Source organism: Lagenorhynchus albirostris, chromosome 5, assembly GCF_949774975.1.
Source record: "Lagenorhynchus albirostris chromosome 5, mLagAlb1.1, whole genome shotgun sequence".
Classification (NCBI taxonomy): Eukaryota; Metazoa; Chordata; class Mammalia; order Artiodactyla; family Delphinidae; genus Lagenorhynchus; species Lagenorhynchus albirostris.
The window spans coordinates 85,513,610-85,540,227 of NC_083099.1; the positions used below are offsets into that span (position 1 = coordinate 85,513,610).

General features: G+C 38.7%; 1 protein-coding gene and 1 pseudogene across 7 annotated transcripts in view; one reads left to right on the forward strand and one right to left on the reverse strand.

Moving 5' to 3' along the window:
• The window catches only part of CCDC191 (coiled-coil domain containing 191), a 103,840-nt gene that overhangs the window by 63,262 nt on the left and 13,960 nt on the right, over positions 1–26,618 (forward strand). For all 7 annotated transcript variants that reach the window (XM_060150573.1, XM_060150574.1, XM_060150578.1 and 4 more), the window contains 3 exons: positions 2,572–2,654; positions 3,407–3,508; positions 22,663–22,806. In XM_060150573.1, the coding sequence (XP_060006556.1) occupies positions 2,572–2,654; positions 3,407–3,508; positions 22,663–22,806 (329 nt within the window). The remainder of the gene's footprint in view (positions 1–2,571; positions 2,655–3,406; positions 3,509–22,662; positions 22,807–26,618) is intronic.
• On the reverse strand, positions 11,781–12,394 carry LOC132520778 (ATP synthase F(0) complex subunit B1, mitochondrial-like; annotated as a pseudogene).

A 26,618-nucleotide genomic window follows, 5' to 3' on the forward strand; every position in this document is an offset into this window, starting at 1 on the left:
CCAAACTTTCTAGTCTTCCTAGCCAATACAAAAACAAAAAACAAACAAAACATTGCTGAAAGGTTTAAGCATTTTTCTGTAATTTGGATTGCGATTTTAGAAATGGGACAATTACACAAATAAAAAATTCCATGTAGCTGCTAAGAATAAACCCTGATAAAGATCACCTATCACTGTACTTTGTTAACATTAAAATATTGATCAGTTTACAGCAATCCACATCAAGTTATTACATCATTTTATAATGGGTTGTGCCTTGATGATAGGCTTTTAGAATGAAATCCACAAACCAGACATTTAAAAAAACATTTTTTTTATTGAGGTATAGTTGTTTTACGATGTTGTATTAGTTTCTACTGTACAGTGAAGTAGAGTTCCCTGTGCTATACAGCAGGTTCTTATTAGTTACCTATTTTATACATATTAGTGTATATATGTCAATCCCAATCTCCCAATTCATCACACTCCCTGCCGCTTTCCCCCCTTGGTGTCCATACATTTGTTCCCTACATCCATGTCTCTATTTCTGCCTTGCAAACCGGTTCATCTATACCATTTTTCTAGATTCCACATATATGCGTTGGTATATATTTGTTTTTCTCTTTCTGACTTACTTCACTCTGTATGACAGTCTTTAGGTCCATCCACGTCTCTACAAATCAAACCAGACATTTTAATAACATTCTTGATGTGCATAGAAATCATTATTTAAACCAAACCATTCTATGAGAATAGAAGTATTCCTTAGAACCCCCCTAGTGAATCTGCCAGTTGTTTTGACTCTGTACTTAGTCATGCACTGAACATATGTTTATATGAAGTGGTAGGCATTTTGACAATTACGTTGTGGTTTGTAAATCTGATCTTTCATCTATGGTAAGATTGCTGCCCTAACGGGAAGTGATGTCACCTGACGGACACTGTGCCTGAAGTCCATTCCTGTTAATGAAGAAATCAGCCATCTTTACCTTGACTCTCTTCCAGGTCAGCAGTTTATGCCCTCTTTGTCCGCCAATGAGGATGCTCAGGAAATGCCCAGTTTGGTGTGATTATTTTTAAAAAATTATTATCCGATCAAAGACTTTGCATGTTTTAGAACACCTGGTTACTTTTCAAGTAGTCTTTAATGACTGGCTCTAGAAAAGATGGGAAAAGGCCATATTACCACAGACTCTGCCTCTCGGGGCTCTCACTTTAATCCTCTAGTCCATTTCTGCCCCCTTAAAGAGAGTCTCATTCCTGCCATCTGTGCCAACCCCACTATTCTTTTTCCAGCAAAGCAGACACTTAATATCTGTAAGAAATAGCCTGGCGAGTTTTTTGTTTATTAATTCTTGAAACTTGGACTTAAATTTTCTTCTCTGTAACATAGCACAAGGAACCGAAAGTAACCATTGGCTGACTTAGGTGAGCAGAACTTGATACTCTTCCCACCCATGCCCCCCTGCCTGTGAAACCCCAACTGGTGACAGAGTCGTATTGTCAAGCCATCTTGCACATTTGCTTGTTTTGGATGGATATTTAATAGACTGTCAAGAACAGGAGTCTGACACTTGAATTCATTCAGATGCCAGTTCTTCAGATGCCTAGTACGATTCCATTTCCTGTCCATCTGGATATCCAGGCCTTAAAGCTAGTTTAAAAATGTAATCATTATGACCCCAAACTTCAGTTTGTTTGTTGTCATTGTTGTTACATATACAGACATATGTATAGTGACTTAGGAAAAAGTAGCAAACTCAGTGGGATCTGAGGAGTGATTCTATTCTCAGAGTATTTGTTAGATGTAATTAAAGTTTTCTACATTCATTAAAAGAATTATCAGATTAAAATTCTGGTTTCTGGGTTTCACGTACTAAAAGTACCATCAAGACAGATTATCTTGTTTAAACTAGTGAACAGTTATTCTAATAGAAATGTGAACAAAAACATAATTAATCTGCAAATTGTTCATCATTGCTGAGGATGGGATTGTAGATCTTTAACTTGTAGGGCGTGTGTGTGTGTGTGTGTGTGTGTGTATACCTACAGTTTTTGTAATTATATATATATTTTTTAAATTTTATTTATTTGTTTATTTATTTTGGCTGCTTTGGTTCTTTGTTGCTGTGCATGGCTTTCTCTAGTTGCTGCGAGCGGGGGCTACTCTTCGTTGTGGTGCGCGGGCTTCTCATTGTGGTGGCTTCTGTTGTTGCAGGGCACGGGCTCCAGGTGCATGGGCTTCAGTAGTTTTGGCACGCGGGCTCAGTAGTTGTTGCTTGTGGGCTCTAGAGTGCAGGCTCAGTAGTTGTGGCACACGGGCCTAGTTGCTCCACGGCATGTGGAGCAGGGCTCGAACCTGTACGTGCCCCCTGCATTGGCAGGCGGACTCTTAACCACTGCACCACCAGGGAAGCCCGTAATTATATTTTTATATAAATGTTATGCACACACATATACTTCTGAGATTGTGAACATTCAACTTAAAAGGAAACTTTTAACAATAACACTAAATTTTACTATAAAATGGAGACATTTCTTTTGCAGCATTCCTTATATTTTTTATATTGGATCTGCATTACTATTTTCTAGCCATGGAAGAGAGAGCAGTTCAGCGAGCTGAACGTAGGCGGATCTTGGCAGAGAGGAAGAAAAAAAAAGAAGAGGAGAAATTGGTAATAAATCAAGAATGCAAAGTGAGGCAAGAAAAAGGATTTGTATAGGTCTTTATTAAAAGATGAAACCTAGCTTGTTTAAGACCATTAAGGCAATAGTGTAACACCAACTTTGGATATGGCTTTTTGCCTCCCGGCCTGAACTCTGTGATAATTTTAGGAAAATGAAGGGAAAAAACATCAGCATCATTAATATAGCAGGAAGGAAATATTATGAAAGTTGTTGGGAGCTGGCAACTTAGGAGGTTTACACATAACCAAGACTAATGTGTTACAGGTAAATGTCCAACCTGATAAGTTTACAAAGGTGAGTAATTCTTATCTTCCAAAGTTTTGACCTGGACTGCCAGAAGTAAATTTTGTACCTACTAAGAAAAAATAAATAGTTCTAACAGCTTTGGGGTTTTTTGGTGAAATGGAAGAAAAAATTTTCTTACGCTATATATAGTTTGGACTTAGTATTTCATAAATGAAAATAAGAACTAAAAAGTAATCATTTTGTAATGAAAAGTTAATGGTCTTATTCATGCTTAGTCTCATCTTCCCAAGTAGAAGAGAATTCTTTTGGAGAAACATTTAGGTTACACTACTGACCACCTGCTGGTCAGGCTTTCTACTTTTAACACAAAGCACAGGCTTCTTCCAGAGACTGGGCGAGCACTGTGGTAGATACTTGACTTTCCTCAACATAAAAGATCTTATTTCCACACAAATTGAGGGTTCTGATTTTTACAAATTCTAATCTTGATCAGGCCCAGTTAAAGGCCCAAGAGAAGGAGCGTCGGAAGAGGGAGGCAGAAGAAAAGGAGGCTCAGCTTGAGAAAAAACGAGAAGAGAAGAGACTGAAGAAAATGGTTAGTAGTTTCTATTTGGTCAGCCACCTGTCCTTTGAAGCCTGTTGTATGCCATCCTGTGGTCCTGTGCACCTTCTCTCCGGAGAACTTCGGTCTAGAACACTCTTCTCTCGCCTCCACCCTTTCTCTACCTTATTTAATGAAAACCTATTCATTCCTCAGATCTTAGCTCAACATGGTTAGCCTTTCCTGCCTTGTCCCACCCTCCTCTCTACCCAGAGTTAGCTTAGGTCCCTCTTTATGGACTCTGAGTATATCTTCTTCAAAGTACTACCAGGGCTTATAATTATGTATCTGTTTCTTGATTATCTTATTCATTTCTGTATCCCCAACTAAACCGTAATCTCCCTAAGAATAAGGGGAGCGCTCAGATGTTACTCACTATTGAACTAGCTAGTGGTAGAAACTCAGAAAATCTACTGAATGGATGAAAAATGAATGGACAAACAAATGAACAAATGGAAGAAAATACAGAAGAAGTAAGAGATAAAGCTGTTACTTTCAAGGTTATTAAATTCTAGTTGGAAAGATAAGGCCTAAAAATACACACCTGTCAGAGAGAATATAGTACAAGCATATGCTGTCCTGTGCCTCACAGGCCAAAAGAGATCAAGAGAGTTATATGAACAGGGCCAGATCCATGAAGATTTTGGAGAAATCAGAAGTATTTTCATAGAGGAGGGATTTGAATTGGAAACTGTATTAGCCAGGGTTCTCCAGTGAAACACAACCAATAAGATATATGTATAGGAAGATTTATTATGAGGAACTGGCTCACAGGATTATGGAGGTAAGAAGTCCCAGGAGCTGCTGTCTGCAAGCTGAAGACCTAGGAAAGCTGGTAATTCCAGTAATTCCAGTCCAAGTCCAAAGGCCTGAAACCAGAGGAGCCAGTGGTATAAATCCCAGTTCAAGGGCAGGAGAAGACCAATATCCCAGCTCAACAGGCAGGCAAGAAGCAAAAAAACAGGCAAATTCCTCCCTCCTCTGCCTTTTTGTCCTCTTCAGGCCCTCAAAGGACTTGATAATGCCCACCCACATTTGGGAGGGCAGCCTGCTTTACTGAGTCAACAGATTCAAAGGCTAATCTCGCCTGAAAACAGCTTCACAGACACACCCAGAAATGTTTAATCTGGGAACCCTGTGGAACAGTCAAGTTGACACATAAAATTAAAATCATAAGTCCATGCCTTATCAACTTGGCACCCATATACATCTCCCTAAACCATACCTAGTCTCCAAATAAACAACAAGATCATAATTCTGCCTAACATGATACAACTATCCTGCATACAACTGAAAATGAACACCTCTTCCCCAGAAGAGGAGGTAAAGTCCTTGAATGATGTTTATTCTTCTCCTTGCTAACCATGACACAAAGTCAATACATCTTATGGTTACATGATTAGGGAATAAGAGTGAAAAGAAAACAAGATACATATACACACAAATGTATTCATAGCAAAATAAGAAGGGAATACTCATGACCATTACAGTCTTCATTTCTGTAACCGGTCAAGTCGATGTAGCTGGTACTTATAGTTACCTTCTTCCACTACCCACTCTATCCTTTGTCTTCAGCAAGCATCGCTGCTAATCATGGGATGACCTGAACCTTCACTCCTGAAAGGTCTGGCCCGTTAGTAGTCCAGCATGGATTGGGTTGTAGTTTTCCTTTCACCTTAATCACAGGGCATGGTAATACTAAGAGATACCCTAAGGGGTCTCCTATAGTCCAGGCATACTCTTCCTCACCTCCATTGTGGAGTAGTAGTCCTATTGCCCCTAGTAGCCGGGGTCAGTCACCCCAGCCAGCACTTCCTTTTTTACCTGTTGATTCAGAGGCATGAGGCGCCCACAATGATTAGGTGGCATTCTTTCCAGTTCAGTGGAATCATTTTATGTCTCCGTGTGGAAGCATTTCCCCATTTGGAACCAAGACCTCTAGGCCAACAGAACATAAATTTGTGGGAAAAGAAGCAAAAATTTTGCTAGTTACAGTGGTGCCACTCCCACTTCCACCCCTTGCTTCCTGGACCCCATGAATACTGGCTATGGGAGAAACAGTACCATGTACTAGCTGCTGGTTCAGAGCATATACAGACTTCCAGAGAACCTAACCCCAGACCTACAAGGTACTGCCACCTAGCTGGTGTTGCAGCTGAGTCTTCATAAGGCCATTCCACCATTCTTGCAAGCCAGCTGCTTCAGGATGGTGGGATACATGATAAGACCAGTAAATTCCTTGCATATGGGCCCTTTGCTGTACTTTTGCTGTAAAGTGAGTTCCATGATCAGAAGCCATGCTGTGTGGAAATCATGATTGTGAATAAGGCATTCCGTAAATCCAGGGATGGTCTGTAAATCCATGGATGGTAGTTTTGGTAGAAATATTACGGGGAGGAAAGGCATGTCCATATCCAGAGTAAGTGTCTATTCCAGTAAGAATAGAACATTGCCCTTTACATGATGGAAACAGTCCAATATAATCAGCCACCTGACAGCTGTCTGATTAACCTGGAGAATGGGGCCGTATTGAAGACTCTGTGTTAGTTTCTCCTGCTGCTGGTAAATTGGGCACTCAGCATGGCCATAGCCAGTTGGCCTTGGTGAGGGGAAATCCATGTTTCTGAGCCCATGTATATCCTCCATCCCTGCCATCATGGCCACTTTGTTCATGAGCCCATTGGGCAATGACAGCAGTGGCTGGGGGAAGAGGCTGACTGGTATCCACATAATGGGTCATCTTGTCCATGGAGCAAAAGGCATATATAATTCATCCTTTGCTAAATCAGCCAAAGAAATCTCCAGAAACAGCTCAGTTACTTCCCTTAAAAACTACCTGAGGGGGGCTTCCCTGGTGGCACAGCGGTTGAGAATCTGCCTGCTAATGCAGGGGACACGGATTCGAGCCCTGGTCTGGGAAGATCCCACATGCTGCGGAGCAACTAGGCCCGTGAGCCACAACTTTGAGCCTGCGCGTCTGGAGCCTGTGCTCCGCAACAAGAGAGGCCGCGATAGTGAAGAGGCCCGCTCACCGCAATGAAGAGTGGCCACCGCTTGCCGCAACTAGAGAAAGCCCTCGCACAGAAACAAAGACCCAACACAGCCAAAAATAAATATAAAAATAAATAAATAAATAAAAGATTACTATTAAAAAAAAAAAAAAAAACTACCAGAGGGGTTCTAAGCGAACATTTCCCCAACATGTGTTCTGTGTAATCCTAGTAGTCCTGAGATATTAAGTAGTTTTGAGAAAATACAAATTCTATGGTCAAAAAAATTTGGTAAATGCTGGTTAAAAAAATCAAGTTAAACAAGTTTCATTATTAGCTGCCTTCTCAGAACCTTTAACATCCTACCAGGTATTATGAGTCTCCAGAAGAGGGACAGTGTGCCAAGCAGTCACATATGGCTGACCAAAGAACCCTTTTTATAGAGCAGCCAGCAACATCTCATGAAGAACTGGGGGCATGCTACTGTAAAGAAGTGAGACCATTTAAAAAATACAGAGTACAGAACATTTCTCCTCTCGTATCTGTTCATTGTAGAACATCGGAGAAATACCAAAAAGATGGGGGAAAATAATCTATGAGGTAACTACTCTTAATATCTTAGAATACTTACTTCTGTTCTTTTATCTCGATGCATCTCTCTCTTTTAATAGTTAAGTTGATAATTTGTGTGTGTGGGTGTATATAGTTTTTAAGCTGCTTTTTTCATTTAGGACTTTATCATGAGTATTTTCACTTGTTATTCAGAATTCTTCAAAACCTTTTTACTTATATGCTGAAGGCCATTTTTTAAAAATAGCCTTTTTATTCTGAAATAATTTGTTTCTCTATTCTTCTGTTAATATTGCTTCCAGTTTTTAGCGATTATGAATAAAGCTGCTACAGACATTCACATGTAGGTTTTTGTTTAGACATAAGTTTTAAATTCACTTAGGTAAATACCTAGAAGTGTGGTTCCTGGGTAGTATGCTAAGTCTATGTTTAACTTTTTAGGTAACTGCCAAATTCTCTTCCAAAGTCACTGCATTGTTTTGCATACCCACCAGAAAGTTCCTCTTGTTCCACATCCTTGTCAGCAATTGTTATTGTCCTTTTGTTTGTTGGTTTGTTTGCTTGTTTTTTGCATTTTAAGCATTCTAATAGGTGTGTCATGAGTGGTATCTCATTGTGGTGTTTATTTGCATTTTCCAAACAACAAATAATATTGAGCATCTTATTTGTTTACTTGCCTTCTACATGTCTTATATGGTGAAGTGTCTGTTCAGATATTTTTGACCCATTTTTCAATTGAGTTATTTTCTTATTGAGTTGTTATTTCTTATTGCTTATTATCTTATTATTTCTTACTGGGTTTTAAGAGTTCTTTATATATTCTGGACCAAGTCCTCTACTAGATACGTGACTGCAAATATTTTCTCCCAGTCTGTGGCTTGTATTTTAATTCACTTAAAAGCGACTTTCACAGAGGAAAAGTTTTAATTTTGATAAAGTCCAATTTATTGATTTTTTTTTCTTTCACTGGATGTGCTTTTAGTATTGTATGGAAAAACTAATCTCCAAATCCAAGGTCACTCGGATTTTCTCTTATATTTTCTTCAAGAAGTTTTATAGTTTTATGTTTTACATTTAGATCTGTTGTCCATTTGGAGATAATTTTTGCATAAGGTGTAAATTATATAGACATCCATTTGTTTTGCATATAGACATCCATTTGTTCCAGTATCATTTGTTGAGAAGGCTCTCTTTTCTCCATTGAATTACATTTATACTTTTGTCAAAAATCAGTTGACTGCATTTATGTGGGACTATTTCTGGGCTCTATTCTGTTCTGTTCATCTTTATGTGTAGTCCTTTGCCAGTACCACATTATCTTTGATTGCTGTAGCTTTATAGGAAATCTTTCAGTCTCACAATGTGAATTTTTCCACTTTATTCTTCTTTTTCAGAATGTTTTGGCTATTCTAGTTTCTTGTTCTTTCTATATAAATTGGCAATCTTGTCAATTTGTATAAAAAAGCTTGCTACATTTGGGACCATATTGAGATTGATTGGGATCACATTGAATGTAGATCAAATCAGGAGAGTTGACATTTTAACAACATTGGGTCTTTAATCTGTGAACATGATATAGCTCTCCATTTATTTAGATCTTTGATTTGTTTATGAGTATTTTATAGCTTTCCACATATCTTATATATTTTTTGTTAGATTTATATCTAAGTACTTATTTCTGTGGTGCTATTGCAAATGACATCTTTTTAAAATTTCAGATTCCATTTATTCATTGCTAGTAGGTAGGAACACAGTTCATTTTTGTATGTTGACCTTGTATCTTGCAACCTTGCTAAACTCACTTATTCATTTTAGGAAGTTTTTTGGTAGATTTTTGGGGGGGGATTTTCTACATAGTCCACCATATTGTCTGCCAATAAAGGCAGTTTATTTCTTCCTTTCCAATCTGTATGCCTTTTCTTTCTTTTTCTTACCTTATTGCACTAGCTAGCACTTCCAGTGCAAGGTTGAATAGTACTGAGAGAAGATATCCTTGCCTTAGTCTGGATCTCAGGGGGAAGATTGAGTCTCTCACCATTATTGTCATATATTTTACTTTTATGTATATTATAAATACCCATCACCTTGTCACTGCTATTGCTTTATAGTTATATTTCAGTGTATTTAAAAATAAGCTGAAAATTATATTTTACATTCATTTCTTCCATTTCTGGTGCTCTTTATTTCTTTGTGTAAGTCTAAGTTTTTAAGCTATGTCATATTCCTTCTGCCTGAAGAATGTCCTTTGACATTTCTTACAGGGTTGGTCTACTGGTAATGAATTCCCTTAGTTTTTACTTGTTTGAGAATTCTTTATTTTTCCTTCCTTTTTGAAGGGTATTTTCACAGGGTATATTGATAGAATTCTGGTTTTACAGTTTTTTTTTTTTCCAACACTTTAAAAATGTCATTCTGTTGTCTTCTTGCTTGTCTGGTTTCTGGCAAGAAGTTTGCTTTAATTCTTATATTTGTTCCTTTGTAGATATCGTAGTCTGCTCAGGCTGCCATAACAAAATACCACAGGGCAGTTGGCTTAAACAACAGAAATTAACATTCTAACAATCCAGGAGGCTGGATGTCCAAGATCAGGGTGACAGCATGGTTAAGGCCACCTTCTCAGTGTGTCATCGCACGTCCTTTCCTCGGTGCATGTACACAGAGAGGGAGAGAGACAGTGTGTGAGCTCTCTGGTGTCTCTGTTTATGAGGACACTAATACCACCCTTAGAACCTCATTTTACCTTAATTACTTCTTTAGTGGCCCCATGTCCAAATACAGCCACACTGGGGTGGTGGGTGGTGTGGGTTTAGGACTTCAACATATGAATCTGGAGGGGAACAAAAACATTAAATCCATAAGAGTAGGTACGATGGGTTTCCTCCAGCTGCCTTCAAGATTTTTTCTGTCTTTGGATTTTGGCAATTTGAATATGATATGTCTAGGTATAGTATGTTTGTTTGTTTGTTTTCCTTGCTTGGTGGCCTCTAAGTTTCTTAGGTATGTGGTTTTGTGTCTGTAATTTTAGGATATGTTTTACCCATTATTTCTTCAAATATTTTACCTGCCCCATTTTTTCTTCTCCTTCTGAGATTCCAGTTATGCTTGTATTGCATTGTTTGATATTGTCCCACAGCTCTTCAGTGCTCTGTTGTTTTTTTTCACTTTTTTTTCTCTTTGCTTTTCAGTTTATATAATTTCTATTGCCCGAACTTCAAGTAACCTGATACTTTCCTCGGCTGTATCAAGTCTAGTGATGAGCCTATTGAAGGCCCTCTTCATTTCTATTACCATGTGTTTTTGATTTCTCGCATTTTCATTTGACTCCTTATTATAGTTTCCATATCTCTGCTAAGATTACTTATCTAATCTTGAATGATGACTGCCTTTTCCATTAGAGCTTTTAATATTATCATAAGTTATTTAAAATTTCCTCTCTGATAGTTCCAACATCTTTCATATTTGAGTGTTGTTCTAATGATGGCTTTATCTTTTCAGACTTTGTTTATTTCTTGTCTTTTAATATGTCTGATTTTTTTGTTGTTGAAAGCCAGACATGTACAGGGCAATAGAAACTGAGATAAATGGGCCTTTAGTGTGGAGATTTGTGTTAATGTAGCCAGGCGTTGGGCTATGTTTGAAGTTTGTTGTTGCTATGGTTACCATTGTTGAGGTTTGTTGTTGCTATGGGCACCATAGACTTCAGTGTTCACTAGTGACTTTTTTTTTGTCCTCTCTTCTGGCTTTAGGTCTTCCCTTTGTGCTGTTCCCTGAGAAAATCTGTCTCTTGCAATCCTCCAGCTGTACTCCTCTGTTATTACTAGAGGTTTGCTAGCGTGCTGGTGTGTGGATGAGGGGAGCATTCTCTAACGTTCTCTTGGGAGTGCACAGTATTGGCCATTCGGAAGAATTTCTGCTCCTACTCTAGGGGCAGAGCTTTTCCCTGCCCCTGTGTTCCCTTCTTTCAGTATCCACTGTCTTGGTCTGTGACCTTAAAGCCCTTCCCTCTGTGAGGTTCCTTCTTCACTTGAATGAGATAGGGAGGCTGGTCTGGGCAGAGTTCCCCTCCCCCAGCTGCAGTGGCATTACCCTAGTGCCTTCAGGTGGCGCTGCTTGCAGATGAAGCCGCGGAGAAGAGTAGGGGCAGATTTTGCAGTTGTTGCTGTTCCTCTCCCCCAGCTAGAACCACGGTGGGGACTTTATCCAGATTTTCCCTGATCCTCTCTGTGAGAGGCTGGTGGAGTTCCTAGAGCAAAAAGGTAGGAACCTCCCTATGACTGTGACCCCCCAGGAGCTTCACCCTTCTCATGCCGGCCCACCCTTGGCCTTCAGCAATTAGCCAGATTTCTAGCTTAATGATCTTACTGGCTCATGGTGTAGGGTAGCTTCTGCCTCAGATAAGCAAATGCTTGGGTGTTGTGTCTCACTGAAGGTGCCTGTCTCCAGATTTGGGGATGGCTTCAGTTCTCTGATTGGTTCATAAAAAGTCATTAATTTGTTATCTATCTGTCCAGCTTGTTTCTTGCTGGAAGCAAACTGCTTATACCGAGCAAGAAGGATGAGAAATACATTACTGGCCAATAGGTTGTTCTGTTTCTCTCACTATCCAAGCCCAAATCTTTTCTTTTTTATGAAAGGTAAAATGTAAGTTCAGTCTACAACAACAGACAAAAAGATTTTGTCACATAGACTAGTTTCCATTTAGTAAATCAGCTGTTTGTAGCTGTCTCAATTGAGATGGATGCATTTATAGACTGACTTGTTTGAGCTTTCTTTGGGAGCAGCTTTAGATATAAAATGCACTTGGCAATTGTCTCCTTTTGCTTCTGAGCAAAGATGCTCTGCACAATGTGTTTTTCTACCCAGTTTATCATGTGGTTGTATTCCTTTTGATGCATCATTTTCTGCACAGGTGATTCTTGACCTCCTATATACTTTATATAGCCGTTACCAGTAAGCAACCTCCCAGGCCATAGCAGTGTTATTCCTCTGAACATCAAAAAAGTTAATGACACTTCTCAACCAGTGCCTGCTGTGGCTTGTCCAAATCAGCTGCATCCTGGATGTGTTTGACGGAAGCCTGCTTCCTGTCTTCTAGTTGGGCTGTTTTTGCTCATTAAGTTTATCAGCAAATTGTCCGACAGAGGTACCATACTTCTTTCTAATTACATAGATGAGCAACCCTACTGTTGATAAAGGTCTCTAGCAATCACATATATTTCTTTGGGTAGAAAACACAAGATCAGTTCTGTGATACCAGTTTTAGGATACAGAACTGGAAGAATTCCTCAGGGATAAGCCCATGACAAATTTGTCCTCCATATTATAAAAAAAGAGGTGGAAATTCACTAGAGGTCCAGTGGTTAAGACTCCATGCTTTCATTGCTGAGGGCGTTGGTTCAATCCCTGGTCGAGTAACTAAGATCCCACAAGCCGCGTGGTACGGCCAAAAAATAAAACCCCAACAAAACAAAACAAAACAAAAAAGAAGTGGTTCAAGGTCTAGACATGGCTGCCCTCTGTGAAAGATTCTTGTTACCTGCAATTTGCCTGTATCTACAAGTACTGCATTCTTCAGAGAGGGACCACTTAAGCAATGGCAGAAGTACCACCTATGGCAGCATGGTCAGTGACACTCCAAGTGGTGGCTTAATGTCCCTGTGACCCTGACAGGATAGCATGTCAGGTGCAGCAGTAAGATGGCCAGTCACAGGTCTCACACAATGATCTTTTGAAGATAATCTAAATTCCTTTTAACATCCCATTGCTTTATTTTTATAAAAAGTATTCTAGAAATACTTACCAGGCAGTAACTTTTATGGCTGTGTAAATATGCTTTGTATTAATAGACAGTTGATGAAGTTTATGGTGGAAACATAAATTTATCAGAGAAGACCAGGCAAGATTTGAAGTCTTTCATAATTGCTTAGCAAGCATATTTGTTCATTTAACAGATATATGTAGAGCATCTGCTATGTGCTAGGCATTGTTCTAGATATTAGAGAAGTGGAGAAGACAGACAATAGCCCTGCCCTCATAAAGCTTATATGCTAGTGGGGAAAACAGGCAATAAATAAGATAATAACTAAGAAGTAGAGGGAGAGGTATAATGGGGAAAGCAAGATGGGGAAAGCCTCTCTGAAGAAGTGATATTTGAGCTGCTAGATGCTGAGGAGGCCTCTATAAGGTCCACAAGGGCAGGTTAAATGTGAGATACCTATTAGACATCCAAATGAACATGTCAAATAGGCAGTTGAATATATAAGCCCAGACATCAAGATTGTAGTAAGGAACCTGGGAGTCAAAAACATGTCAGTGTTTTTAATGCTCTGGAAGTGAATGAAATCAACCTGGGAGACTGTCTGGATAGAGAAGAAATATGAGGATCCAGGACTAAGTCCTAGAATAGATGAATAACTACTCAGAGGATGAGGAACTAGTGAGGTAGAAAGCATACCAGGAGAATTGTTTATTGAAAAGCTGAGAGAAAAAAGTATTTCTGGAAGGAAGTGATGGTGTTTAACTGGGCTAAATGCTGCTGGGTTCAATTAAAAAGAGGATAGACAAGTGAAACTTTGATTTGGCAACGTGGAGATTATTCATGACATAGACAAGAGTGTTTTCAGTGGACTGCTGGGAAGGGAGCCCATATAATAGGGGTCACATGTGGTCAAAGAAGGATTTTTTTTTTTCTGTTGGCAGTTGGTCTTTTGAGTGTTATTTTGTTTTTTAAAAGATGGGAGGTATCAGCACATATATGCGTATTGATGGGAATGATCTAGTAGCGAGGGAGAAATTCATGATACAAGAGGGCAAAGACTATAAATTACAGGAGTGCGTAACTGGGAATACGTTCCAGAGCACAATGAAAGGGTGGCTTATAATGGATGGAAGGCAGAGTGTGGGAATGGTGTCGACTGCCCTGTATTCTTCTTAATTCTTGCTGTAATTCCTTGTCTTTCTTTCAAAGCAGTAGTGGTGGAGATATATATATATTTCAAATGAGCCTTATTTGTTGCATATCGTTTGTTGAATAATTTAAATCAGAAAGATACCCTGATTTTGTGTCCCTTTTTAGCCTGAGTGAATTATGCTCTGTGAAACCCTAGCTGCATAGATCCCCAGTATAAGTGCCGTCTCAAGGCAGACAGCATCATTTCATGTAATCCTCCCAATAAACCTTAGATGCAGGTGTTATGGACATTTTCTATACAAGGAAATGGAAAATACAGTAATAGTAATGAAATACAGCCAACTCTATTGAGGAAATCTTAATCAAGGGAGGAAATACACATTTAAAGTAAATTGCTGCATATGAATACAAAACTTTGGCTCAAGCAGATATCTGATTTATTAAATGTTTTTCTTTCTATTTTTCCATGGAAAAGTATACTTTTAAAAAATCTACAAACAATAAATGCTGGAGAGGGTGTGAAGAAAAGGGAACCCTCTTGCACTGTTGGTGGGAATGTAAATTGATACAGCCACTATGGAGAAGAGTATGGAGGGTCCTTAAAAAAAATAAAACTAGAGCTACCATATGATCCAGCAATCCCACTCCTGGGCAAATATGCAGAGAAAACCATAATTTGAAAAGATACATGCACCCCAATGTTCCTTATAGCACTATTTACAATAGCCAAGACATGGAAGCAACCTAAATGTCCATCAACAGAGGAATGGATAAAGAAGCTGTGGTACATATATACAGTGGAATATTACTCAGCCATAAAAAAGAATGAAATAATGCCATTTGCAGCAACATGGATGGACCTAGAGATTGTCACTACAGAGTGAAGTAAGTCAGACAGAGACAGACAAATACCATATGATATCACTTATATGTGGAATCTAAAAAAAAAGGTACAAATAAACTTATCTACAAAACAAATAGAGTTACAGATGTAGAAAACAAACTTAATGGTTACCAGCAGGTAAGGTGGGGGAGGGATAAATTGGGAGATTGGGATTGACATATACACACTACTATATATAAAATAGATAACTAAAAAGGACCTACTGTATAGCACAGGGAACTCTACTCAATACTCTGTAATGGCCTATATGGGAAACGAATCTAAAAAAGAGTGGATATATGTATAACTGATTCACTTTGCTGTACAGCAGAAACCTACAGAACATTGTAAATCAACTATATGCCAATAAAATTTTTTTTAAATAAATAAGTAGGCCATTTTCCCTCACAAGCCACATGAAAATGGTCTTCCTTAAGAGGCTACGACACCAGCCATAGAGTTGTAATTCTAGGAAGATAACTTAGGTGTGTGTGTGAACAGGGTTGGCCTAGCCTGAGGGCTTCTCCAGACGCTTACTGTGTTAGATTCCTGTCTACAAGTTGCAACTGCTGCCTCGATGCTACAGGGACATTTCAGTGGATGTGAAAATGGCCAGCTTCCATTTTCCTCCCCATTTAACTCTCAGCTTCCTCTTATTGGTCATAAGAAAATTCTTGAAAATAATTTTTCTGTCTATTCAATATCTCAACTGTCTAATAAAGATTATGAAGGTAATTTTGGTTGAATCCTTTAGAGAATATGGACATTTCATATTCATTGAGGAATGTGTACAGATAAAGGTAGTGTGGATTGGAAGATCAGAGCAAATCTCCCTTCCACCTTAGAAATGTTCCAGTGCCCTATCTCTCTTTTTTTTTTCTTAGAGAAGACTCAGGCAATTAAGTAGCTTGTCAGAATCAGCCAATTCACCACAACCGTTTTCTTGAAGTGAAATTGTGGCAAATAAAGAAAAAGCTTAAATTAAGTGATTTTTACTGCAGAGACTAACAACTACTGTGAAGACAGTCTGAAGTCTTTGCTTTTGCTCCTGTGACTTGCGTAACAGCCATCACTAGACTTTTAATGGAGTATGAAGTATCTTTAAATTTGAATAGAAGTATTCATATATAAATTTCTACCCCATGATCTAAATGAAGGGGCTATATTGCTACGTTTCCCATAATAATAAGGGGAAAATACTGATTGCTCTCCTAACTGTTTTACTTTCTAGTAACTTGGTGAGATGTAATCATTTCTGTGAACAATGCTGAATAAATCCAAGGATATGCATAGCCCTGATTCTTGCAGGATTCATGAGGAACTTTTCCTCACCCTCTTTGCAGAATTGTTTCCTTTTTTTTAATGTTCCAGTGTTCTGTTACCATGATTAACATGCTGTTTAGTGGTTACATATTCAAATTAAAATAATTAGCTATTTGTTGAAATGAAATTCATGAGTTTTTAGGTCATTGCATCTTTTATTTTTTTTAGTTTTATTGAGGTATAATTGACAAAATTGTAAGATACTTAAAATGTACATAAAACATGATGATTTGATATATGTAGGCATTGTAAAAGGATTCCCACTGGGTTAATTAATATATCCATCACCTCACATACTTATTGTATGTGTGTGTGTGTGTGTGTGTGTGTGTGTGTGTGTGTAAGAACGCTTATTTTCTCCTCTCTTAGTAAGTTTCAATTATGAAATGTTAACTATAGTTACCGTGTCATACATTAGGTCCTCAGACCTTATTCATCTTGTAACTGAAAGTTTGTACCATTTTTCCAGGCCCTACCTATTTCTCCCACCTCAAAGGCACTGACAGTCACCATCCTACTCTGTTTCTACAATGTCAACCCATTTTTGTTTTAAGGTTCCACATATAAGTGATACCACTTAGTATTTTTGTTTTTCTCTGTCTGGCCTATTTTACTGAGCATAATGTCCTCAAAATTCATCCATGTTGTCAATAATGACCACATTTCCTTCTTTTTTTTAAGGCTGAATAATATTCCATTGTGTGTATCTATAGCACATTTTTTTATCCATTCATACATTGATGGATACCTACTTTGTTTCCATTCCTTGGCTATTGTGAATAAAGTTGCAATAAACATAGGAGTACAGATATGTCTGAGACAGTGATTTTGTTTCCTATGGATATATACTCAGAAGTAGGATTGCTGGATAATATGGTAGTTCCATTTTTAATTTCTTGAGGAACCGCCATACTGTTTTCCACAGTGGCTGTACCCGTTTACATTCCCCAACAGTGTGCAAGGGTTCCCTTTTCTCCACATCCTCATTAGCATTTGTTTTCTCTTGTCTTTTTGATAATTGCCATCCTAACAGGTGTAAGGTGATAGCTCATTGTGGTTTTGATTTGTGTATCCCTGATAATTAGTGATGCTGAGCACCTTTTCACATACCTGTTGGCCATTTGTGTGTGTCTTCTCTGGAAAAATGTCTCTTCAGATCCTTTACCCATTTTTTCAAATGAGTTTTTTGGGTTTTTTTGCTATTGAGTTATATGAGTTCCTTATATATTTTGGATATTAACCCCTTATTGGATATGTGGTTGCAAATATTTTCTCCCATTCTATAGGTTGCCTTTTCATTTTGTTGATGGTTTCCCTTGCTGTTCAGAAGCTTTTTAGTTTGATGTAGTCCTGCTTATTCATTTTGGCTTTTGTTGCCCTTGCTTTTGGTGTCAAATCCAAGATTTTGATTACTGATTGAGTCTATAGTAATTAGTCTATTCAGATTTTCTAATTCTTCACGATTCAGTCTTAGTTGCATGTTTCTAGGGATATATCCATTTCTTCTAGATTATCTAACTTGTTGGCATTTAATTGTTTATAGTAGTTTTTTTTAGGATTCTTAGTATTTCTCAGTTTTCTGTAGTAATGTCTTTCATTTCTGGTTTTGTCTTTTTTTTTTTTTCCCTTAGTCTAGCTAATGGTTTGTCTGTTTTGTTTTGTTTTGTTTTTAAACAGCTCTTAGTTTCTGTGATCTTTTTAATTGTCTTTCTACTCTCTATTTCATTTATTTCTGCTCTGATCTTTATTTCCTTCCTACTACTAACTTTGGACTTAGTTTGTTTTTCTTCTAGTTCCTTGAGGTGTATAGCTAGGTTGTTTATTTGAGATCTTTCTTTTTTCTTAATGTAAGTGTTTAAACTTACCTCGTAGAACTGCTTTTTGCTGCATCCCATAAGTTCTGGTATGTTGTGTTTCCATTTTCATTTTTGTCAGATATTTTTTAATTATTTTATTTTTCTTTTGATTCCTTTTTTGACCCTTGGTTGTTCACAAGCATGTTGTTTAATCTCCACATATTTGTGAATTTTCCAGTTTTCCTCTTGTAACTGATTTCTAATTTCATAACATTGTAGCTGGAAAATATGCTTGGTATGATTTCAGTCTTTTTTAATTTATTAAGACTTGTTTTATGGCCTAACATATGATCTATCCTGAAGAATGTTCCATGTACACCTGAGAAAAATATGTATTCTGCTGCTGTTGGATGAGATGTTCTGTATATGTCTGTTAATTCCATCTGGTCTAATGTGTTGTTTAAGTCCAATATATCCTTGTTGATTGTCTAGATGCTCTATCCATTGTTTAAAGTGGGTTATTGAAATCCACTACTGTTATTGTATTTCTGTCTATTTCTCACTTCAAAATGTTAATATTTGCTTTATATTTAGGTGCTCCAATGTTGAATGCATAAATATTTTAAATTGTTACATCTTCTTGATGAATTGACCTCTTTATCATGATATAATGACCTTCTTTGTCCTTGATATCATTTTTGGCTTAATGTCTATATTGTCTTATGTAAAATAACTACCCCTGCTCTCTTTTGGTTCCTGTTTGCATGGAATATCTTTTTCCATTCCTTCACTTTCAGTCTCTATGTGTCCTTAAAGCTGAAGTGAGCCTCTCATAGAAAGCACATAGTTGGGTCTTGTTTTTTTTTTAATCCATTCAGCTACTCTGTGTCTTTTGAATGAAGAACTTAATCTATGAACATTTAAAGTAATTATTAATAGGCGTGGACTAGCTATTGCCATTTTGTTAATTATTTTCTAGCTGTTTTGTAGTTCCTTTGTTCCTTCCTCTCTTGCATTATTCCTTTGTGTTTTGATTATATGTATTTGTGCTGTGATTTATAAATATTTTGTATATTTACTATCAGTTTATGCTTTATGGTTACCATGAGGCTTACATAAAACATCTTGTAGTTATAACAGTCTATTTTAAGCTGATAACTTCAAATGCATACAAAAACTCTACATTTTTACACTTCTCCCACCATAGTTTATGTGTTGGTCACAATTTTATATTGTGTATCTATTACAAGTTATTGTAGTTATAGTTATTTTTAATACTTTTGTCTTTTAACCTATACTAGAATTTTAAGTGATTCACTCATCACCATTACAATATTAAGAGTATTCTGAATTTAACTATATATTTACCTTTATCAGTGAGTTTATACTTTCAAATGTTTTCATATTACTTATTAGTGTTCTTCATTTCAACTTGAAGAAGGCCTTTAACATTTCTGATAAGGCTGGTCTAGTGGTGATGAACTGTTTCAGCTTTTGTTTGTCTGGAAAACTCTTTATCTCTCTTTCAATTCTGAAGAACATTTTTTCTGGGTAGAGTATACTTAATTGGCTGGGTTTTGTCTTTCGGCATTTGAATATAACATCTCACTTCTCTGGCGTACAAGATTTCTGCCCCAAAAATCCACTGATAGTCTTATACTATCAGTGTATAAGGAGTGCACTTATACTTAACAAGTTGCTTTTCTCTTGCTGTTTTTAAGATTCTTTGTCTTTAATTTTTGACAATTTAATTATAAAGTGTCTTGGTGTGTGTCTCTTTAGATTCATCTTATTTGGTACTTTTTGGGCTTCCTGGACCTGGATATCTGTTTCTTTCTCCAGGTTAGGGAAATTTTCAGCCAGTATTTCTTTTTTATCTTTTTTTATTTCTAGATTCATACCATTGTGGTCAGAAAAAAAATGCTTGACATGATTTCAATCTTAAATTTATTGAAACTTATTCTGTGGCCTAGCATGTGATCTGTGCTGGGGAATGTTCCCTGTGCACATGTTTCATGATGCAAGATTCTGGAAAGGGAGTGGTCAAAACCTAAAAAACGTGGTTATAATGAGACTAGAGCAAAATAAGAAGTAATTGGCTTTATAGAATAGGGTATACCAATGTTTCTGTATAGTCATAGGTGTAGAGGTAGAGAAATATGAGACAAAGATGGAGATAAAGTACTTTTCCCTTTGAAAGATCTATAAAATTTTATAAAAGAGCAAGCTGGGAAAACTCTTTTGCTAAGTTGTTTAATAAGTAAGAAAAGTGTTGTTAAGGAAGAGGGACTGGTTACGACAGAATGAAGGCATTGTTTAAAAGGCCAAGTTTATATGGATTTGCTTCTTTAATCAGCAGAATTTTGTGGTTAAAAACAGTCACAGATAAAGTACTACAGGATGGAGCAGATTTAGAACTGGCACTGGGAAAAGACTGTATCATTGAAGCCCAAGGGATTACAGATGCTAAGCATCTTTCCAGCTGCCTGACCATGTGAAGTTGAACTGTCCAGTATTTCTTTGAATAAGTTTTCTGCCCCTTTCTCTTCTCTCTTTCTGGGACTCCTATGTTTATTCTCCCTTTGATGGTGTCCCATTAGTCCCTTAGGCTATCTTCACTTTTTCTCATTATTTTTTCTTTTTGTTCCTCCAGTTGAATTCCACTGCTCTGTCTATAAGTTGACTGATCTTTTTTTCTGCTTGATCTGGTCTGCTGTTGAACCCCTCTGTTGAATTTTTCAGTTCAGTTATTGTATTCTTCAGCTGTATGCTTTATGTTTGGTACTTTTGTATATTTTCTATCTCTGTTGAAACTCTCACTCCGTTCATGCATTGCTCTCCTGACGTCAGTGAGCATCTTTATGACCATTATTTTGAAAACTCTATTGGGTAAATCACTTATCTCCATTTCATTAAGACTGGTTTCTGGAGGTTTATCTTGCTCTTTAGGTTGGAACATCTTTCTCTGTTTCTTCATTTTTCTTGACTCTCTGGGTTGGTTTCTGTGCATTAGATAAAACAGTCACCTCCACTAGTCTTGACAGAGTGCTCACATGCAGAAGATAAATCTCATCAGCCTGGCCCAGGCTCCTGGTTGTCTCTCAAAGCTTTGTCACTGCCTTTGTCCTTAGTAGCTCCCCGTATTTGAGCGTGTGCCAAGACCTATCGCTTGGGGTTGGAGATGCAGAGCCTGCGTAAGGGAATCCCTCTCTGCTGGTTCATCCTGTGTCCTGGGGGCTGACTCTGGGGCAGGTGCTTTCTGTGCGGCTCTTCACTAATCCATGCAGCAGTCTCATCTGAACCTCTTTCCAGCTCCCAGAACCCTCTTAAGCCAGCCTGCAGGGCTGTAAATGAGGCAGGCTTCAGGGTCAGGCTAAGGGAAGACCCTCAGGCTGGAGGCAAGGGGGCTGGACAGGGGAGACACTTGGGGAAAGCAAGCAGAAAAATCCTCTGGGCGCAGAAGCGGCTCTCTCTCCAGGAGCCGGGATTGGGAAGGAGCTGGTTTAGAGGCAGCAGCCTTCCCTATAGGGGCCTGGATCTCAGAAGCGGCCCTGTGCTTCTTCCAGCAAATTCTGGTTCCTGGTCAAAAGACAGTTGTCAAAAGAAAGGATCTCGGTCACACCTTGATACACACTGATTATTAGAAGCTGTACCCTCAGGCAGCAGCTGTGAAAATACGTAGTTAAGCCCCTTCCAGGGAGAAACTAGGAGATGTGTGTTTTTCCTGCTCCCTTTCACTGAGCCCAGGTGTATAACCATGGGGCTGGATGGCCAGGGCGATGGGGCGGGGTGTTTCTCCTGTGCCTGTTTAAAGCCTGCTTGTTTGCCGTAGTCCTATGGGACTTGTGAATATAAGTTCCACTGGCTGTCAGAGCCAGGCAGTCCAGGGGCCCATCCCACTCAGGTGGCAGTCACAAAAGCTAGCATGCAAAATGTGTGTACAAGCTCCTTTCAGACAGATGCTAGCAATCTGGTTTTACCTTTGGAGTGAGCCAGAGGGAGAAGGCAGAGGAAGTACCCAAAGGCTCCCTCCTGCTCTGGAGAGGATCTCAGCCAGCTCCTAGATGAGTGCTAAATTAGAATCTGGACCCTCAGGCAGCAGTTCGTAAAGTATGAAGTCAAATCTCTTTCAGGGAAAGACTGGGAAATGGGCTTTTTGCCTGCTTTCTCAGGACTGAGTCCTGAGAGCACAGGAGTGAGTATAGGAGCATAGCCACAGTGAGTACTCTCATCCAATAAGACCTGTTTCATTGTTTGCTATAGTCTTGTGTGTCTCGTGGACACAAGCCTTGTTGGTGTTTTGGGGGCCCATCCCTTGCTTGAATGGTTGTCTTTAAAGTTGGGGTGCTAGATGTGCAGTCCAAATCCTTCATTCCTTAGGAAGAAGCTGGGAGTTGGGAGTTCCCTCCCTATTATAGGGCACTGAGCCAGGGGTGGCGTTTATGGCAAGCCTGTGTCTCAGCCTTTCCTGTCAATATTTTTGATGTATCAATGTAGGTATTTTCTCATTCGGTTGATGTGGAAAAGTCACACAGCTAGTTTCTGGATTTCTTTCAGAGGGAAGTGCTCCATGTGTAGCTATACATTCAGTGCATCCAAGGGAGGAGGGAAGTTCAGGAACTTCCTGTCACTATTTTGGTTCCTCCTTGGCATTTTCACCTATTTATTTTTTCCAGAAAGAACTAGAGAAGCAGAAGAGAATTAAGAGGAACCAGCAGCTGGAAGCAATAGCCAAAGAACATTATGAAAGCGTATTGCTAAGAAAAAAAGGTCTGGAGCCTTGGAAGAGACTGAGAATGCAAAGCAAGCAGAACCTCCAGGTACAGTGTCACACTCTTATCCCCCCCAGCAAGTGGACTTTAAAATAGGATAAACACCCAATGAGGCTTTGGAGGTCGTTTGGAGATTTAAAAGTCAGAGAGATAAATGAATTGAGTGTGGATATTTACTTGTTTTAGATAAACGTTTGAGTTTGGTCTTCCAAGGTAGAGAAAGACCTCTGTAACTGAATAGGTTGGAAAAAACTAGAGTACATTTTTTATTAGAGACCCTCCAAGGTAGGATGAATAGAGGCCTCTCTCAATTTTAGCAGTGTATAGCTATGTAATAAAGGAAAAATAATTACCGTAAGGTATACTAATCAGATTTCTGCTGCAATAAGGCTGCCTAACAAACAGCCCTGAAATATCGTGGCTTACAACTCAGGTATTTATTTCCCACTCACATGTTTGCGGGCCAGTTTAGATCAAATTCAGATCTCTCCACAGCCTCTTTCTGGCTCCAGCTGTTATTCAGGGCAAGCTTTCACCTGGCAAATGTCTGAGATACAAAGGCCAAACCCAATTATGTAAACTCATATGAAACCTTGGCTTGTATCATGTCCACAGCAAGTCATAAGGCCAAACTCAAGGTCACTGAGAGGAGAAAGAGGCTCCATTTACTCCAGTGGGAGACAGGATGAAATCACACGCAAGTGTGTGGGTGTCTGATCCTATTATCCGGAATAGTCATCCACTCTACCACACAGGGATAAATGAAATCAAATACCACTGAAATTCAAATTTATCCAGTGCACAGAACACGGCATTTAACTAAATGATCAAAAGCTCAAAATAGATAAATTGTTATCTCTAGAATTCTATTTCATAATAAGGTCAGTAATGCCTACCAGTTATGACCACTGTTATTTACACACTTGGCCAAGTTAATACTGAAAAGTAAGGCCAATCTTCTTGGTTATGAAAACAAGGATTAAAGATGAACAATAATGCTGTGGTATCATAAGAATCCCACTACATTCAGTAATGCTGCAGGTTGTACCTTTGTGAACGTGACTTAGGCTACTCTTCTTCCTCCCCTAGCCAGTCTATTCACCCTTCATTCTCTTTGTTCTCTTCCTATTTTCACACTTTCTTTTCTTCTTTTTATCTTCCCTAAATGCCCTCCCCACTGTTTTTCTGTCTCTGATTTTTTGTCCTCTGCCTCCTAACCGGTGGTTCTGGAACCACTGAGTATCTCAAACCAGCTAAGGAGGCCAATTTGTGGTGGTCAGGCCTGAGGGCGTGAGGATCCCTCCTCTTGGAGGCCTTGACCCATCTGTGCCCCAAGCATTGCTATTTTCCTGGTAATGATATGGGAGGGCTGAGCCTTAGTTTTCTGAGTGAATGAGTCTGGAAATGAAATCTGAATGGAAGTTTGCTTCTTGCAATATACTACAACAAACATTAGTCATATCAGATAGTTTGTTATCCAATTGAGCGCTCCTAGTTTTGTTTTATTCTCTCTGGCTTTTGTCTGTTTCTTTGTTTTTAATTATTAATACACAAAGAAAAACCAGACAGGAAGTAGAAAAACTCACTCTTAAATTCTTATCAGCTCTTCTTTTTTGGTCCCTGTTTTGACCGAGTAAAATCAAGAAAGATATAAAATTTAGAAACAAAATAATCTATAGGTGAATAATCAAATTAAATTTTTAATAATTTACTCATAAGAATATAAAAAGAGGGCTTCCCTGGTGGCGCAGTGGTTGAGAGTCCGCCTGCCGACGCAGGGGACACGGGCTCGTGGCCCAGTCCGGGAAGATCCCACATACCACGGAGCGGCTGGGCCCATGAGCCATGGCCGCTGAGCCTGCGTGTCCGGAGCCTGTGCTCAGCAATGGGAGAGGCCACAACAGTGAGAGTCCCTCATACCGCAAAAAAAAAAAAAAAAAAGAATATAAAAAGAAACAGGAGTTTGAGTTCAAAATGACAGTTATAGGCCTTAAATATAGAAAAACCTAATTAAAATAAAAACAGGAGAACACAGATCTGAATCCAGCATTTCCAAATTTTCCTATTCATAAAACCATCTGGAGAGCTTATAAAAATGCAAGTTCCTGTTCCCACCTCCAGGTGTTCTCAGTAGGTCTGGGTTGTTGGCCAGGGGGCTGGAGGCGGTGTGTCAGGGAATCTGCATTTTTAAAAAGTAGCCCAGGGACTTCCCTGGTGGTCCAGTGGTTAAGACTCTGTGCTTTCAATGCAGGGGGCATAGGTTCGACCCCTGGTTGGGGAACTAGGATCCCACATGCCACATGGTGTGGCCAAAAAAAAAAAAATTAAAAAAAAAACAACAGTAGAATAAAAAACTATAATATTAAAGAAAAAAAAAAGTAGCCCAGGAGATTCTGATCCAAGTAGTCTGAGCACCACATTTTGAGAATCACCTCTTTAGTTTGTAACAAGTGTGTTAGTTTCCTATGCTGTTATCACAAAGTACCACAAACATAGTGGCTTAAAACACAAATTTATTATCTTAAACTTCTGGAGGTCAGAAGTCCAAAATCAGACTTGCTGGGCTAAAGTCAAAGTGTCAGCAAGACAACTGCCTTCTGGAGTTTCCCAAGAGAGAAACTGTTTCCTTTTCCAGCTTCTAATGGCTGCCTGCATTCCATTGCCCATAGCCCCTTCCTCAATTCACTCTAATCTCTTACATTCATGTCACATCTCATATTGATACTGATCCTCCTGCCTCCCTCTTACAAGAACTCTTGTGATTACATTTAGGGCTCTCCCATATAACCCAGGATCATCTCCCCATTTTAAGATCCTTCACTTAATCACATCTGCAAAATCCCTTTTACCATGTAAGGTAACATTTACAGGTTCCAGGGATTAGTTTGTGGCCATCCCTGAGGGCCACTATTCATCCTACCACACAAGATAATAGAATTTTAGAATATTAGTAATCCTCTCCTTCTCTTTCAATTTGTAAATAAGGGAACTGAGTCTTAGAGAGGAAAACTGACTTGCTTAAGCTCCCACAGCACATTGGTTACAAAACTAGAATGGAGCTCAGCAACCCCTTCCTCCAAAAATCCTGCCCAGTTCAGGCATGTCTTTTGTGCTGTGTAGGAATCAGAGGTATATGTAGATACCAACCACCAGCTGAAAGTTTAAAAAAAAAAAAAAAAAATGAAGAAGTAAGAAAGGTAGAAAAAAAACAGAAAGAAGTAAAAGGAAAAGTTCTGGAGGACAGTAAGAGGAAGCAGTATCTTCTTCATCCAGCAGAGCTGACATCCAGGAAGGGATAGAAAAAATTAAGAAAGAAAAAGCGTCCAGTTAAACAGTTCCTGGCTTCTTTATAACGTTTTTGGGTTTTTTTTCAGAAGAGTTATTTAGCATTTTCCCTTAAACTCACATGTGCTATATTTCATTTGTTCCAATAACAGTTTTCAGAATTTTTAAGGGATCTTCTGATTATCTTTCTTTTTCTCCCTGGTTCTCTGTGTTTTCCTAGAAGATGGAGAGCAGAGAGGGTAGAAAGTTGTGTGTTTCTGGCTCCCCTTGCCTTTTGGCTCCCAGGTGTCACAGAGACCTCCTGTGATGGTCATTTTGGCCAGTATGTGTGACTGCCAAGGGACTCACTTAGATCAGTCACATTCACAGTGCTCAGTGGTGAGACAAGACTCAGAAAAAGGTCTAATGGGGAGGACTAAGAGAGAAGGGCTTTTCCCTCTGCCTCTTAAGAGATTGTAACAGTTACTTTTAAAAAAAATCTATAAAGTCTGAGTTCTATGTTTATTTTGGTAGAATGATACTCTGAGCCCTTTAAGTTGGTAAGATACTAAATTATTCATCATGTTATTTTTCTA